The sequence below is a fragment of the Erythrolamprus reginae genome, chromosome 2 (assembly GCF_031021105.1).
Source record: "Erythrolamprus reginae isolate rEryReg1 chromosome 2, rEryReg1.hap1, whole genome shotgun sequence".
NCBI lineage: Eukaryota > Metazoa > Chordata > Lepidosauria > Squamata > Dipsadidae > Erythrolamprus > Erythrolamprus reginae.
In genome coordinates, this window is record NC_091951.1 from 23,829,645 (window position 1) to 23,848,138 (window position 18,494).

General features: G+C 42.1%; 1 protein-coding gene across 1 annotated transcript; it reads right to left on the minus strand.

Moving 5' to 3' along the window:
- Window positions 1-2,602: 2,602 nt before the first annotated feature.
- Window positions 2,603-18,214, minus strand: LOC139159255 (zinc finger protein 850-like). Its single transcript, XM_070736593.1, has 5 exons — window positions 18,063-18,214; window positions 17,504-17,658; window positions 14,482-14,658; window positions 12,489-14,042; window positions 2,603-5,305 (listed from the first exon to the last, which is right to left on the minus strand). Exons 4-5 carry the CDS (start codon window positions 13,559-13,561, stop codon window positions 3,898-3,900), a joined length of 2,481 nt encoding a protein of 826 aa, XP_070592694.1. The 5' UTR covers window positions 13,562-14,042; window positions 14,482-14,658; window positions 17,504-17,658; window positions 18,063-18,214; the 3' UTR covers window positions 2,603-3,897.
- Between the last annotated feature and the right edge of the window lie 280 nt (window positions 18,215-18,494).

Consider the following 18,494-nt stretch of genomic DNA (forward strand, 5'->3'; position numbering starts at 1 on the left):
CTCTCCTTACTGTAGCGACGGCTTTCTAGGCGCCCGTGTTGCCCGTCTGTCGCCATCTCCCGGTAGGAGGGGGTAAAACAGGCTCGTCCCGTCTCTACCTATTGAGGCATTTGCAAGACGTTTTCACGGATTACATGCCATCAAATCACTTTGAGCAAGCCACCTTTGCAATGCATCAAAGTGAAATAGTGAAACTTGGCGAGATTAGCTACATGCCGAGCCCTGAACGTTCGGGAAGTTCTTACAGAATAAACCAATTCTCCAATCAGAGGAGACTTTACTATTCCGGATACATGGTTCTCCAGTCTCCTCTTAAAAATCTCCTCCGATACAGCACCCACAACTTCTGGAGGAAGGACATTCCACTGAATAAATATAATATAAACTTAAATATAACAGTGGCACTTGTACCCTAAGATTTTTATTTATATTGTTTCTTCGTTGCTTATTTGACCCCTATGACAATCATTAAGTGTTGTACCACCATTGACAAATGTATCTTTTTCTTTTATGTACACTGAGAACATCTGCACCAACACAAATTCCTTGTGTGTCCAATCACACTTGGCCAACAAAAATTATATTCCTATTCTATTCTATAACTCAAAATTAGAGGGGGGATAAACAATGGAAGGCAAGTCTCCCACTTCTGGAGACAAACCATTCTACTGAGAAATTGTTCAGACTTGAAATTCTTGGTTTAGACAACTTACAACTCCATCGTCTACGTTCCGACTTAATTATACTTCATAAAATCATATACCAAAATGTCCTTCCTGTTAACGACTTCTTCACCTTCAACCGCAACAACACACGAGCACGAAATCGATTTAAACTAAATGTCAACCACTCCAAACTTGACTGCAAAAAATTCGACTTCAGCAACAGAGTAATCAACGCCTGGAATGCACTACCTGATTCTGTGGTTTCTACTTCTAACCCCAAAACCTTTAACCTTACATTATCTACAACTGATCTCTCCTCCTTTCTAAGAGGTCTGTAAGGAGCGTGCATAAGCGCACCACTGTGCCTACCGTCCCTGTCCTATTGTCTAGTTTTTATCATTACTTATCTAATGTTTTATATGTACAAATTATCACCCTATAATTGTTTGACAGACAAATAAATAAATAAAATAAATAAAATACCCACAGGAAGTTTCTCCTCAATTCTAGGTTGGATCCTTTTCTGATATGTCTTCTGTCCTATTCTCAGGAGCTCTGAAGAATAGGCTGCCATCCCCCATCCTTCGTTTTGTTTGTGTGTGTCAGCCCAGCTCAGTTGTGGTTGTATGTCAAAGATTACCTGTAATATCTGTTGGAAGAAATATCCTTCTGAGTTCAGTTCCGAGTGAGGAAAGAGACGCTGAGTTCATGGTAGTTGCTTGGAAAGAAAGTTTAATGATGGACAGAATCACATACCTTGAAAACGTTGAGTAAAGAAAAAAAAAATAGGGGAAGCGATGTGGAGTGGGCTGAATTTTATACCCTCTCTGGGCTTTTGAATTTGAGCTTGTATTCTGATTTATTTTATTTTTATTTATTTATTTTGTCCAATACACAATAATACACAATGAAGGTAATAGAGGACACCTTCGAGGAAATAGAATTAGAGAAAGAATAGCTGAGAGAGTGTAGGATAAAATAATGGATGAGAGAATAGAAGAAAGATATAGGGATAGAAGAGAAGATATATGGGATATAGGAGAGACAATACAACAGGGGTCAGAAGGCACTCTAGTGTACTTATGCACGCCCCTTACTGACCTCTTAGGAATCTGGAGAGGTCAACCGTAGACAGTCTAAGGGTAAAATGTTGGGGGTTAGGGGATAGTCCGGTAATGAGTTCCATACTTCAACAACTCTATTACTAAAGTCGTATTTTTTACAGTTGTCAGGTTGTCAGGCTCCCACTGGGCCATGTAGGGGGATTTGTGTAGTCTGTCCTGAGTCCCATGCTTGGTTGAGCATTGCTGTGTGATGTAATATTCCCAGCTACTATGTGCTGAGTTCTGTTACTAGATGGGTAGAGGACTAATCCTACCTTTGTTGGATCTTGGGTGATCAAACCGCCTTCTTCCGCATGAATGCCAGCGGCCGATAAGGCCAGAGTTGGCCTTTTCCGGGTCCCGTCGACCAAACAATGTCGTTTGGCAGGATCCAGGGGAAGAGCCTTTTCTGTGGTGGCCCCGGCCCTCTGGAATGAATTTCCCTCGGAGATTAGAACGGTGCCCACCCTCCTTGTCTTTCGCAAGTTACTTAAGACCCACCTATATCGCCAGGCATGGGGGAACTAAGACATCTCCCCCAGGCTTATTATATTTCATGTTTGATGTGTATGTGTTGTATGGGTTTTAATTGTTGAGGTTTTTATATATTTTATTATTAGATTTGTTCCATTGTTATACTGTTTTTATTACTGTTGTGAGCCGCCCCGAATCTTTGGAGAGGGGCTGCATACAAACCTAATAAATTGAATTGAATTGAATTCCCTATGGATAGAGCAGAGGTGGGTTCTTTCTGGTTGTAGCGACCTGCTGGTGAGGTTGTTCTGGTTTCAGGCTAATTCAGGTAATAAATCATTGCTCAATGCATCTCTTTGTAAAAACACAATATCTTCTTCTTTATTTCTCTTTGTCCTCTCATTCATACACCAACTTTGCACGCAGTGCTTTCTTTTCTCATCTCTATCTTTAATACCAAATTATATTGATAGTATCAAAAACATTACACAAGTCATTCTAAAATTTATGGGCTGAACAGTGTTAGCCAGCTGTATCCACAAATCCATCACATGGCCCGGCCAAGGTTGAATCCCAGGCACACTGAAAATAATGGCTTTTTCCAGGACATACCCATGTGGCCCTGGGATGCGGGTCCTGGCCTTTTTCATCAACATTAGGTTCAGAGATATTCCAAGGGTATGGAGGAGGCTGTGAGGCCTAGTGGGGTGGGAGTCAGGCCTAGGGACTGTGGGGACACCGCAGGAGGGGGAAAAAGCCTTTGGGGAATCTGTGTGTGTGTGGGAAAGGCTTGTGGAGATCTTGGGGAGGAGGGAAATACCTATAAGGACCCTGTGGAAGAGAGCAAGGCTTGGAGGGACGCTATGGAGATGGAAGATCTTGATAACAAACAAACAAAAACAAAAACCAGACATTTCACCTCCATCAAATTAATATTTTTCAGTGAATGATCAAAGATCAAATTTAAGCCTTATCTAAACTCATCAATATTTGCCTTAAAAAAAACCCCATATAGTATTCCTTTATCAAAGAAATATTTTCTCTTGTTTTTCTTCATTCATAGATCTACTTCTGAGATAATGTATCTTTCAGTAAAATGAATCAGGCTCCAACTTAAATAATCCATTTCTCACCTACACTTCCAATGACAGATGAAAAATGAAATATTTGCCTTCTCTAAATTCATCAACTTTTGCCTAATATGGACCTTTTTTACTTTTTCTCCTGTGTGTACACCTGTATTACTTATAAGTCATTTGTATGGTTTCCCTCCTGTAGGTATCATCTGGTGGACCACCAGGAGAAAACGGGGGACTGAACCTTTGGCCACAATCAGGACATTCAAAGGGTTTCTCTCCTGTTCTTGTAGTCTATCACTACACACAGAGAGACTGCAACATTCTCCACAATGTGGATATTCATAGGGCTTTTCCCCTATATGAGATATCTGGTATTTCACCAGGTCAGAACAGTAAGTGAAACTTTTCCCACACTCTGGACACTTATGTAGCTTTACTCCTGTATGTTCTTGTGTATCCATAGATCAGAATTCCATCTGAAACTTTTTCCACAATATGGACATTCGTATCATTTCTCTCATATGAGTCCTCTGGTGGACCTCCAAGTTTGACCTATGACAGAAACATTTCCAACAATCAGGACATTGAAAGGGTGTCTCCTGTGTGAGTCCTCTGGTGTTCCAACAGTTGAGAATTCTGATTGAAACTTTTCCCATGAACAGGATATTCAAAAGGTTTCTCTCCTTTGTGAGTCCTCTGCTGTCTAACCAAATTGGAATTAGAATTGAAACATTTCCCACAATCAAGACACTTAAAGGGTTTTTCTCCTGTGTGAATCCTCTGATGGTTCACCAGGCTTGAATTGCGACTGAAACCTTTCCCACAATCAGGACATTCAAAAGGTTTCTCTCCAGTGTGAGTCCTCTGGTGTCTAACCAAATTGGAATTAGAATTGAAACCTTTCCCACAATCAAGACACTTAAAGGGTTTTTCTCCTGTGTGAATCCTCTGATGAATCACCAGGCTTGAATTCTTACTGAAACCTTTCCCACAATCAGGACATTCAAATGGTTTCTCTCCTGTGTGAGTCCTCTGGTGTATCACCAAATTGGAATTCAAATTGAAACTTTTCCCACAATCAGGACATTCAAATGGTTTCTCTCCTGTGTGAGTTCTCTGGTGATCCAACAGGTGGGAATTTGCAGTGAAACCTTTCCCACAATCAGGACATTCAAAAGGTTTCTCTCCTGTGTGAGTCCTCTGGTGTCTAACCAAATGGGAATTCAAATTGAAACATTTCCCACAATCAGGACACTTAAAGGGTTTCTCTCCTGTGTGAGTCCTCTGGTGATTCAGCAGGCTTGAATTGAAACTGAAACTTTTCCCACAATCAGGACATTCAAAAGGTTTCTCTCCTGTGTGAGTCCTCTGGTGTCTAACCAAATTGGAATTAGAATTGAAACCTTTCCCACAATCAAGACATTCAAAAGGTTTCTCTCCTGTGTGAGTCCTCTGATGAATCACCAGTCTTGAATTCTTACTGAAACCTTTCCCACAATCAGGACATTCAAATGGTTTCTCTCTTGTGTGAGTCCTCCGGTGTATCACCAGGCTTGAATTGAAACTGAAACTTTTCCCACAGTCAGGACATTCAAAGGGTTTCTCTCCAGTGTGAGTCCTCTGGTGATCCAACAGGTGGGAATTTGCAGTGAAACCTTTCCCACAAACAGGACATTCAAATGGTTTCTCTCCTGTGTGAGTCCTCTGATGAATCACCAGGCTTGAATTGCGACTGAAACGTTTCCCACAGTCAGGACATTCAAAAGGTTTCTCTCCTGTGTGAGTCCTTTGATGAATCACCAGGCTTGAATTGCGACTGAAACGTTTCCCACAGTCAGGACATTCAAAAGGTTTCTCTCCTGTGTGAGTCCTCTGGTGTATCACCAGTCTTGAATTGAAACTGAAACCTTTCCCACAATCAGGACAGTTATATGATTTCTTTACTTTGTACATCCTGTAGTGTACCATCAGGTTGGAATTCTGACTGAAATTTTGCCACAATCAGCTGTCTGCCCCTCTGATGCTTGAAATACGTGTGATCTTTTGTTGCACGGAGCTTTGATTCAAACTATTGTTTTATTCCGCAGAGAGAAAGGCCTGCATTACTGTTTACAGACCTGCATTAGAGTCTACCTTTTGTGGCCCTCCAATTGTCTTTCTCCTACTCACTCACTTCTAGATATTTCTCTCTTTTTCTGAATGGAAAAATATAATCTCCTTTGACTTTTTCATATAATCTATTGTCGAGTTCTGCACACAATACTTTTTCAAATTTGAAATCTCTTCTTGATTTTCTCCCCTTTGTCTCTCATCACCTGGAGAATTGTGGGCTTTTCCGAAGGCTCAATTTGCTTTCAATTTCAAAGTGGCTGATTATTCTCAGCCCTCCAATGATTCAGCAGGCTTGCGTTAAATCTGAAAGTTTTCCCACATTGAGGACATTGCTTTCATTTTCAAAGTTGCTGGTTATCCTCAGTTGTCCCGAGTGCTCTTATTGGTATTCTCTTCATCTGTAAGATTGAAAACAAAAGTGCAAGTTTAAAATTGTTTCTTTAGAAAATGGTTGCAGAAGATGTGAAAAAAGCGTACATTACAATCAAACATGCCACAATGCTGAAATAGCTTCTAATGTTAATTATGATTCATTTGATATACTGCAGATTTCTGAGATCCAAATTCAAATATACATTCAATCAGGAAATAAACTTGTTGACTTGGGTCAATAACAAATTCTTCATACTGTAATTATTGGGTAGAATCTCTGAAATTCTGATAAATGTTTTACCAACGTTTTACATCAGGGTGAAATGGTAATGGCTCGGCCCAGTTCGGGCATACTGGTAATGGCACTGCCAGTGATTCTGAGAACTGGTAGCGGCAGCAGCATCATTCTTTGCCCACCCATCTGCACATTGCCATTTTCTTGTTTTTAACCCTCTGGACATGTGGAAAGCCTTCTGTGCCTGCGCAGAGGGGGAAAATGAGGGTTTCTTGCGTTCGCTGGCTGGAGAATTCTGGGAGTTTAAGTCCAAATATCTTCAAGTTGCCAAGGTTGGGAAACACTGGATTAGAGGGTCAGCTCTACTGGACTTAATACTTACCAACAGGAAGGTTCGTTTCAAGAGAAGAAATGAAAGAGCAACAATGATGACTGGGGGCTTGAGGCGAAAACATATGAAGAGCAGTTGTAGGAATTGGGTAGGTCAACTCTGGTGAAAAGAAGGATTAGAAGTGACATCGTCCAATACTTGAGGTCCTGCTACAAAGAAGAGAAGATTAAGGGATTACCTCCCAAAGCACCACAAGGCAAGACAACACCTAGTGGGTGGAAACCAGTGAAGGAGAGAAGCATTCTAGGAACAAGAGGAAATTTCATAACAGCGACCAGTGGAAGGGCTTGAATTCCCAAGCTATGGCTGCTGCTCACTGGAGGCTTTTAATAATAATAATAATATAATAATAATAAGATACTTGAACGAAGATACCAGACAGCCATTTGTCTGAAACGCTCTAAGTTCCCACGCTGGAGGAGGGGGTTGGACTACAGGACCGCCAAGCTCACATCCAACTGTGTTTTTATATATTCTAGTTGCTTCTCTGCTTTCTCGCTCACCGGTTCTTGCTCCCAGTGTCTCCTCCAGCCCGTCTTCAACTCACCCACCAGTTATTGCTTCGACTCTTGGAAGAGCATAGAAGGCACCGCCACCTTCCTCCGGTGAGCGACCAGCCAGATCCGGCCGACTTTCCGCTCCTTTCTAGCAATGCAGTACTTGTTGGTTTTAACCCATTAAAAAGCTCAACGCCCGAGGCTCCTGCTTACTGTAGCGACGGCTTTGTAGGCGCCTGTGTTGCCCGTCTGACGCCATCTCCCGACAGGAGGGGGTAAAACAGGCTCGTCCCGTCTATCATTTCCAAGACGTTTTCACGGATTACATGCCATCAACTCACTTTCGATTTTTAGCAACCCACCTTTGCAATGGATCCAAGTGAAATAGTGAAACTTGGCAAGATTAGCTGCATGCCGAGCCCTGAACGTTCGGGAAGTTCTTATAGAATAAACCAATTCTCCAATCAGAGGAGCCTATACTATTCTTGATATATGGTTCTCCAGTCTCTTCTTAAAAATCTCCTCCGATACAGCACCCACAACTTCTGGAGGAAGGACATTCCACTGAATAAATATAATATAAACTTAAATATAACAGTGGCACTTGTATCCTGAGATTTTTATTAATATTGATTGCTTCTTCGTTGCTTATTTGACCCCTATGACAATCATTAAGTGTTGTGCCACGATGGACAAATGTATCTTTTTCTTTTATGTACACTGAGAGCATATGCACCAAGACAAATTCCTTGTGTGTCCAATCACACTTGGCCAACAAAAATTATATTCCTATTCTATTCTATAACTCAAAATTAGAGGGGGGATAAACAATGGAAGGCAAGTCTCCCACTTCTGGAGACAAATCATTCTACTGAGTAATTGTTCAGACTTGAAATTCTTGGTTTAGACAACTTACAACTCCATCGTCTCCCTTCCAACATAATTATAGTTCATAAAATCATATACCAAAATGTTCTACCTGTTAACGACTACTTCACCTTCAACCGCAACAACACACAAGCACGAAATCGATTTAAACTAAATGTCAACCGCTCCAAACTTGACTGCAAAAAATTCAACTTCAGCAACAGAGTAATCAACGCCTGGAATGCACTACCTGATTCTGGGGGTTTCTACTCCTAACCCCAAAACCTTTAACCTTAGACTATCTACAATTGATCTCTCCTCTTTTCTAAGAGGTCTGTAAGGGGCGTGCATAAGCGCACCACTGTGCCTTCCGTCCCGTTCCTATTGTCTACTTTTTATCAATAAAAATAATGATAATAATGGTAGGGACAGCAAGTAGCATACTTGGCTGCATAGCTAGAGGTATAACAAGCAGGAAGAGGGAGATTATGATCCCGCTATATAGCGTGCTGGTGAGACCACATTTGGAATACTGTGTTCAGTTCTTGAGACCTCACCTACAAAAAGATATTGACAAAATTGAACGGGTCCAATGACGTGTACAAGAATGGTGGAAGGTCTTAAGCATAAAACGTAACAGGAAAGACTTCATGAACTCAATCTGTATATTCTGGAGGACAGAAGGAACAGGGACAACATGATCGAAACATTTAAATATGTTAAAGGGTTAAATAAGGTCAAGGAGGGAAGTGTTTTTAATAGGAAAGTGAACACAAGAACAAGGGGACACAATCTGAAGTTAGTTGGGGGAAAGATCAAAAGCAACATGAGAAAATATTATTTTACTGAAAGAGTAGTAGATCCTTGGAACAAACTTCCAGAAGACGTGGTTGGTAAATACACAGTAACTGAATTTAAACATGCCTGGGATAAACATATATCCACCCAAAGATAAAATACAGAAAATAGTATAAGGGCAGACTAGATGGACCGTGAGGTCTTTTTCTGCCGTCAGTCTTCTATGTTTCTATTACTTATCTAATGTTTTATATGTACAAATTACCACCCTATAATTGTTTGACAAACAAATAAATAAATTAAATAAATAAAATACCCACAGGAAGTTTCTCCTCAATTCTATGTTGGACCCCTTCTGATATGTCTTCTTGTCCTATTCTCTGGAGATTTGAAGAATAGGCTGCCATCCCCCACCCTTCGTTTTGTTTGTGTGTTTGTGTGTGTCAGCCCAGCTCAGTTGTGGTTGTATGTCAAGGATTACCTGTAATATCTGTTGGAAGAAATATCCTCCTGGGTTCAGTTCCGAGTGAGGAAAGAGACGCTGAGTTCGTGGTAGTTGCTTGGAAAGAAAGTTTAATGAGGGACAGAATCACATACCTTGAAAACGTTGAGTAAATAAAAAAAAACAGGGGAAGAGATGTGGAGTGGGGCTGAATTTTATACCCTCTCTGGGCTTTTGAAGTTGAGCTTGTATTCTGATTTATTTTATTTTTATTTATTTATTTTGTCCAATACACAATAATACACAATGGAGGTAATAGAGGACACCTTCGAGGAAATAGAATTAGAGAAAGAATAGAAGAGAGAGTAGAGGATAAAATAATGGATGAGAGAATAGAAGAAATATATAGGGATAGAAGAGAAGATATATGGGATATAGGAGAGACAATAGGACAGGGGTCGGAAGGCATTCTAGTGCACTTATGCACGCCCCTTACTGACCTCTTAGGAATCTGGATAGGTCAACCGTGAACAGTCTAAGGGTAAAATGTTGGGGGTTAGGGGATAGTCCGGTAATGAGTTCCACGCTTCAAGAACTCTATTACTAAAGTCGTATTTTTTACAGTTGTCAGGTTGTCAGGCTCCCACTGGGCCATGTAGGGGAATTTGTGTAGTCTGTCCTGAGTCCCATGCTTGGTTGAGCATTGCTGTGTGATGTAATCTTCCCAGCTACTATGTGCTGAGTTCTGTTACTAGATGGGTAGAGGACTAATCCTACCTTTGTTGGATCTTGGGTGATCCAACCATCTTCTACCGCATGAATCCCAGCGGCCAATAAGGTCACACAGAGTTGGCCTTCTCCGGGTCCCGTCGACCAAACAATGTTGTTTGGCGGGCCCCAGGAGAAGAGCCTTCTCTGTGGCAGCCCCGGCCTTCTGGAATCAACTTCCCCCGGAGATTAGAACGGCCCCACCCTCCTTGTCTTTCGCAAGTTACTTAAGACCCACCTATATCGCCAGGCATGGGGGAATTAAGACATCTCCCCCAGGCTTATTATATTTCATGTTTGATGTGTATGTGCTGTATGGTTTTTAATTGTTGAGGTTTTTATATATTTTATTATTAGATTTGTTCCATTGTTATACTGTTTTTATTACTGTTGTGAGCCGTCCCGAGTCTTCGGAGAGGGGCGGCATACGAATCTAATAAATTGAATTGAATTGAATTCCCTATGGATAGAGCAGAGGTGGGTTCTTTCTGGTTGTAGCGACCTGCTTGTGAGGTTGTTCTGGTTTCAGGCTAATTCAGGTAATAAATGATTGCTCAATGCATCTCTTTGTAAAAACACAATATCTTCTTCTTTATTTCTCTTTGTCCTCTCATTCATACACCAACTTTGCACGCAGTGCTTTCTTTTCTCATCTCTATCTTTACTACCAAATTATATTGGTAGTAACAAAAACATTACACAAGTCATTCTAAAATTTATGGGCTGATCAGTGCTAGCCAGCTGTATCCACAAATCCATCCCATGGCCCGCCCAAGGTTGAATCCCAGGCACACTGAAAATAATGGCTTTTTCCAGGACATAGCCATGTGGCCATCGGATGCGGGTCCTGGCCTTTTTCATCAACATTAGGTTCAGAGATATTCCAAGGGTATGGAGGAGGCTGTGAGGCCTAGTGGGGTGGGAGTTAGGCCTAAGTACTGGGGGGACACAGCAGGAGAGGATAAAGCCTTTGGGGAATCTGTGTGTGTGTGGGAAAGGCTTGTGGAGACCTTGGGAAGGACTAATCCTATCTTTGTTGGCTCTTGGGTGAAAGCATTTCCCTATGGATAGACCAGGCTTCTGGAGATCTTGGGGAGGAGGGAAATACCTATAAGGACCCTGTGGAAGAGGGCAAGGCTTGGAGCAGGGGTCCCCAAAGTTTTTACACAGGGGCCAGTTCTCTGTCCCTCAGACTGTTGGAGGCCCGGACTATAAAAAAACATATGAACAAATCTCCTTCTCTCTCTCCCTGTTTCTCTCTCTCGCTTTCTCTCTCTCTTGCTTTATTTCTCTCTCGCGCTTTTTCTCTCTCACTATTTCTCTCTCTTGCTTTTTCTCTCCCTCCCTCTTGCTTTATTTTTCTCTCTCTTTCTATCTCCCACTCTTCCTCTCTCTCTCCCTTTCTCTCTTGCTTTCTCTCCCTCTTTTTCTCTCTCTCCCTATAAGCCTCTCTTGCTTTCTCTCTCCCTCCCTCTCTTGCTTTATTTCTCTCTCTTTCTATCTCCGACTCCTCTCTCTCCCTTTTTCTCTCTCTTCTTCTCTCTCTCAATTTCTCTCTTGCTTTCTCTCTCCTTCTCTCTTGCTTTATTTCTCACTCAATCTCTCTCTCTTGCTTTATTTCTGTCTTTCACACACTCTCTCCTTTTCTCTCCCTCCCTCTCTGCAGCAGACCCCCCCCCCCCGAATCCTTGCCCAAATGCAAACCTCGCCCTGCAAAAACTTTGAAGAGGGAAAAAAGCAGCACGGGAGGAACCAAGATGCTGGAAAGCAGGGAGGGCGAAGTTTCCCGTCCACTCAGTGTGGTCCTGCTGCTGAGCTTCTGGTGACAGTGAGGAGAGGTGGAGAGCAAAGCAGCAGGGAGGAAAGCGAACCTGCAATTGGCCCCTTTCTTTCCCGCCTTTAGGGAGAGGAACTTTTGCTCCCTATGGCAGAGCACCAACAGTTTCTCTCACTAAAGGCGGGAAAGAAAGGGGCCAATTGCAGGTCCGCTTTCCTCCCTGCTGCTTTGCTCTCCACCTCTCCTCGCGGCCACCAGAAGCTCAGCAGCAAGACCGCACGCACTGAGTGGACGGGAGATTCGATCAGAAAAATCTTGTGCACTGCCGTGGGCTGGATAAATGGTCTCAGTGGGCAGTATCTGGCCACTAGTTTGGGGACCTCTGGCTTGGAGGGACACTATGGAGATGGAAGATCTTGATAACAAACAAACAAAAACAAAAACCAGACATTTCACCTCCATCAAATTAATATTTTTGAGTGAATGATCAAAGATCAAATTTAAGCCTTATCTAAACTCATCAATCTTTGCCTTAAAAAAACCCCATATATTATTCCTTTATCAAATACATATTTTCACTTGTTTTTCTTCATTCATAGATCTACTTCTGAGATAATGTATCTTTCAGTAAAATGAATCAGGCTCCAACTTAAATAATCCATTTCTCACCTACACTTCCAATGACAGATGAAAAATGAAATTTATGCCTTCTCTAAATTCATCAACTTTTGCCTAATATGGACCATTTTTTACTTTTTCTCCTGTGTGTACACCTGTATTACTTATAAGTCATTTGTATGGTTTCTTTCCTGTAGGTATCATCTGGTGGACCACCAAGTTTGACCTATGACAGAAACATTTCCAACAATCAGGACATTGAAAGGGTGTCTCCTGTGTGAGTCCTCTAGTGTTCCAACAGTTGAGAATTCTGATTGAAACTTTTCCCATGAACAGGATATTCAAAAGTTTTCTCTCCTGTGTGAGTCCTCTGGTGTCTAACCAAATTGGAATTAGAATTGAAACCTTTCCCACAATCAGGACACTTAAAGGGTTTTTCTCCTGTGTGAGTCCTCTGATGTTTCACCAGGTTTGAATTGCGACTGAAACCTTTCCCACAATCAGGACATTCAAATGGTTTCTCTCCAGTGTGAGTCCTCTGATGATTCACCAGGCATGAATTCTGAGTGAATCTTTTCCCACAATCAGGACATTCAAAAGGTTTCTCTCCTTTGTGAGTCCTCTGGTGTCTAATCAAATTGGAATTCAAATTGAAACATTTCCCACAATCACGACACTTAAAGGGTTTTTCTCCTGTGTGAATCCTCTGGTGATCCAACAGGTGGGAATTTGCAGTGAAACCTTTCCCACAATCAGGACATTCAAAAGGTTTCTCTCCTGTGTGAGTCCTCTGATGAATCACCAGGCTTGAATTGCGACTGAAACCTTTCCCACAATCAAGACATTCAAATGGTTTCTCTCCTGTGTGAGTCCTCTGATGAATCACCAGGCTTGAAATCTGACTGAAACCTTTCCCACAGTCAGGACATTCAAAAGGTTTCTCTCCTGTGTGAGTCCTCTGATGAATCACCAGGCTTGAATTGAAACTGAAACCTTTCCCACAGTCAGGACATTCAAATGGTTTCTCTGCTGTGTGACTCCTCTGATGAATCACCAGGCTTGAAATCTGACTGAAACCTTTCCCACAGTCAGGACATTCAAAAGGTTTCTCTCCTGTGTGAGTCCTCTGATGAATCACCAGGCTTGAATTGAAACTGAAACCTTTCCCACAGTCAGGACATTCAAAAGGTTTCTCTCCTGTGTGAGTCCTCTGATGAACCACCAGTCTTGAATTGAAACTGAAACCTTTCCCACAATCAGGACATCCAAAGGGTTTCTCTCCTGTGTGAGTCCTCTGGTGACCCAGCAGGTGGGAATTTGCAGTGAAACTTTTCCGACAATCAGGACATTCAAAAGGTTTCATTTTTTGTACATCTTTTGTTGCACGGAGCTTTGATTCAAACTATTGTTTTCTTCCGCAGAGAGAAAGGCCTGCATTACTGTTTACAGACCTGCATTAGAGTCTACCTTTTGTGGCCCTTCAATTGTCTTTTTCCTACCCACTCACTTCTAGATATTTTTCTCTTTTTCTGAATCGAAAAATATAATCTCCTTTGACTTTTTCATATAATCTATTGTCGAGTTCTGCACACAATACTTTTTCCAATTTGAAATCTCTTCTTGATTTTCTCCCCTTTGTCTCTCATCAGCTGGAGAATTGTGGGCTTTTCTGAAGGCTCAATTTCCTTTCAATTTCAAAGTGGCTGATTATTCTCAGCCCTCCAATGAGTCAGCAGGCTTGAGTTAAATCTGAAAGTTTTCCCACATTGAGGACATTGCTTTCATTTTCAAAGTTGCTGGTTATTCTCAGTTGTCCCGAGTGTTCTTATTGGTATTCTCTTCATCTGTAAGATTGAAAACAAAAGTGTAAGTTTAAAATTGTTTCTTCAGAAAACGGTTGCAGAACATGTGAAAAAAGCGTACATTACAATCCAGCATGCCACAATGCTGAAATAGCTTCTAATGTTAATTATGATTCATTTGATCCAGTGCAGATCTCTGAGATCCAAATTCAAATATACATTCAATCAGGAAATAAACTTGTTGACTTGGGTCAATAACATCCCGCTTGTTCATATTGATACCTCCCGCTTACCAGAGATCTGGAAACCAGCTCTCAAACGTATCCCAGCCATAGAAACCAGACTCAGAAAACAAATTGCAAAACAATCAAGTAGCCTGCAAGTTCCAACTACTCAGGATATCACGCCTAATCTACAACCATTAACTAATCAGCATACCTCAGCTACATCAACGACCCCAGATGTTACCCCACTGACTCACCAGGAAGTTTCTACACAGCAGACAATTGCTGAGCCATCAAACCACACCCAGCCACCAGTATTTATAGAAGGAAGGCAGCTCAGGTCTCGCAGTGTTCGCCTGAGAACAAGGACAGAAACACCAGCCTGAAGATGACGAGTGGGACCTAGTCGAAACGTCGCCAGAAATTTCCAAATCCTACACGGGAAGACACCAGAATATACCAAGACCGTCATAGCTGTACCCGTGAAAATCTACGAAAACAGACACACACATATATATATACATACAGTGGTTCGACAAAAGTTCGGGTGGCCACTGAGAAGCCCCGCTGCCTGGCGGGGCTTCTCGGCGTCCTCCCGAACCCGAACAACAAACCCGAACTTTTGCCGAACGTCCGGGTTCGGTGTTCGTGAGGCCACCAAGAAGCCCCACTGTCGCCTTTTGAAACATCTGGGGGACTTCTCGGCGGCCACCTGAACGCCGAACCCGGAAGTTCAGCAAAAGTTCGGGGTCGGCGTTCGGTTCATGAGGAGGCCGAGAAGCCCCACCGCCCGGCTGTTAGCTTTTTGAAACAGCAGCGGAGCTGTCGGGCCGGTCGGGAGGCTAGAAAGGAGGTGGGGAATCCCAATAGGGAATTCCATGGGTGGAGCTTTGACGTCACAAAGACGTCCTTCCTGGCCGGCCGAAGTTTCTCTTCATATGCAGATGAGGAGCAGAAGCCATACGTCCCTAACCAAAAAGACCTCAACGATCTGATCAGAGACTTGGTCTCACCAAGTCCAACGCTGAGCTTCTGACATCAAGACTCAAGCAATAGAATTTATTAGATAAAAGCTTCTGTTTCTATAGAAAAAATGCATAATTTTCATTGCCATGGTCACAAAAGCGAAGTTTATGATGAATGTAAGCATTTTTTAAATTTGTTTTAGATATAAGCAATTGGAATATAACATTTAAAAGCTGGGAACAAAATTTGTGTTACAGGCCAGACTGGTGGACTTTTGGTTGTGATCCTATCCTCAAATCTAAAGAGCAGTTGGAATCGGAAGAATGTTTGCCATTGATTTATATATGTACAATTGAAATAAATATTTGAACTAGACAAAAAGAGTTATGGATACGATTTTGTGAAAAATGTATTAGAAATTGGAAATGAATTGTTGAACATATTGTTGTAAGGTTTATAAACTGCTATTGAAATTGGATGTCAGCCCTGGGACCCATCTTTTCTTTTGGATCTTCAGTGCTATCAAATTTAGTGCATGGGAAATAGGGAGGGGGGGTTGTGACCTGACTGATATTTATAGCCATAACAACCTTCCTCCCTCCCTCCCTCCCTCCTTCCTTCCTTCCTCCCTCCCTCCCTCCTTCCTTGGCTGCCCTTCTCCTCGCAGACTCGGGGCAGAGTAAATTTCTCTGGGAGTCAAGGAGGTTCAGTCTACACCTGGATAGACGCACAGGGAATGTCTCCAATTGGGACAGTGGAATGATTGGATCGTGTGATGGATATGTGGGTGCAGTGTATGGAACTGTGATTTTCTTTTGGGTGGGGAAAACCGAAAGCTTTCAGATTCAGGTTTTTCCAAATGTGCCGACATGACATCTTCTATAAATTCAAACTTTGAGGAATTGCCTGCCTCGGAGTCTTCATTGGTTGAGAGTGTTACATGGAACCCTGACATTGAATTTGCAGAATGGGTGGGTAAAGCATTGTATGATTCAGTGGATAAGGAAATAATGCTTGGACACTGGAAGAATATAATTACAGAAGGATTCTATTGGAAGGATTTCTAGTCCAACCATCTGCTCAGGCAGGAAGCTCTACACCAAATGGTTTTATGATGTTGGTGCCTAAAATTAAAGAATGTATAAAGGCACCTTGAATGTTGGAAATGTAAATAAGAAAATTTATCATTTATGGTGGACATGTGGCATAGAAATATTGGAGGGCGGTGTATAAGTCAAATAAATTAAATTAAATCTTAATACAGAAGATTATTAAAGAGAACATAAAAGATAAAAAAAATAAAAGTTTTCTTTTAATACCAGTAACCTTAAACACTCACTGAACCATCTGATCCCATTTCCCAGAGAAAAAAAAATACCGAGACCCTCAAAACCCTTTTGACATCTAAATTAAAGATAACACCCACTATCAATGTTTACCTTTATTCTATGTATTAAAAAAACTATAGTGTTTTGCATTTATGAAATCAATGACTTGTTACAGAGAAACACATTTTTTATTTCTGCATGCAAGAAAAAGATTTTGAACTTTAGCTGGGAATGCCACAAATGGGGATCCTGAATGTGGTAGACTGAAACTATAAATGTGCACCTCCTTTTCTTGCGCCATCATAACCACAGGAACTGCTGACTTCTTCAGGTCACTGAACAAGTGTTACAATGACCACTAATTTGTGGACCAGATGTATATCTGCCTTTACAGTGCCATTGTAACTGTGAAGGCTCAGGGAACAAATGGTAAGGGAGGGTTACCTATACAACTGAACATCCCAAAGGTTCTCAAAGCTATTTTTTAAAAAGTGCTGCCTTAAACACTGTTGAAACTGATTAATACATGGATGGGGCACCAATAGGAAATGCCATGGATATTGGACAGATATGGAAACAAAAAAGGAAACATCCCAGAAGATATTTCTGGGGATTTCCAATATTAGTGTCAAAAAACCCAGCATGTCCATAACAGAACTTCAGAGTTGGAAGAGATCTTGGAGATTTTCTAGATCTAGATCAATCTCCTGCTCAGTCAGGAGAACCCCTACCATTCTGGATAAATGGCTGTCCAGTTTCTTCTTGGAGGTTTCTGAGGAATCTCTCATGCAAAAGATAGAGGATGATTAGATTTGAGCAGTGTTTCCCAACCTTGGCAACTTGGAGATATCTGGACTTCAACTCCCAGAATTCCCCAGCCAGCGTTCGCTGGATGGGGAATTCTGGGAGTTGAAGTCCAAATATCTTCAAGTTGCCAAGGTTGGGAAACACTGGATTAGAGGGTCAGCTATACTGGACTTAATACCAACAGGAAGGTTCGTTTCACGAGAAGAAATGAAAGAGCAACAATCATGACTGGGGGCTTGAGGCGAAAACATATGAAGAGCAGTTGTAGGAATTGGGTAGGTCTAGTCTGGCGAAAAGAAGGGTTAGAAGTGACATCTTCCAATACTTGAGGTCCTGCCAGAAAGAAGAGAAGAGATTACCTCCCAAAGCACCACAAGGCAAGACAACACCTAATGGATGGAAACCAGTGAAGGAGAGAAGCATTCTAGGAACAAGAGGAAATTTCCTGACAGCGAACAGTGGAAGGGCTTGGCTTCCCAAGCAGTGGGTGCTCCACAATGGAGGCTTTTAATAATAATAAGATAATAATAAGATACTTTGACGAACATACTAGACAGCAATTTGTCTGAAACGCTCTAAGTTCCCACGCTGGAGGAGGCGGTTGGACTACAGGACCGCCAAGCTCACATCCAACTGTGTTTTTATATATTCTAGATGCTTCTCTGCTTCCTCGCTGCGGAGGAAACCAAGCCGCCTTTCTTGCTCCCAGCCTCTCCTCCCACCCGTCCCCAACTCACCCACCAGCTGCTGCTGCGACTCTCTGAAGAGCGCAGAAGATACTCGGCGGACCACCTTCCTCCCGTGAGCGACCCGCTACCATTAATGATTAAGCCCTTCTCTCTCCTTTCTAGCAATGCAGTACTTGATGGTTTTAACCACTTAAAAAGCTCAACGCCAGAGGCCTCTCTTTACTGTAGCGACGGCTTTCTAGGCGCCCGTGTTGCCCGTCTGTCGCCATCTCCCGGTAGGAGGGGGTAAAACAGGCTCGTCCCGTCTCTACCTGTTGAGGCATTTGCAAGACGTTTTCACGGATTACATGCCATCAACTCACTTTGAGCAACCCACCTTTGCAATGCATCAAAGTGAAATAGTGAAACTTGGCGAGATTAGCTACATGCCGAGCCCTGAACGTTCGGGAAGTTCTTACAGAATAAACCAATTATCCAATC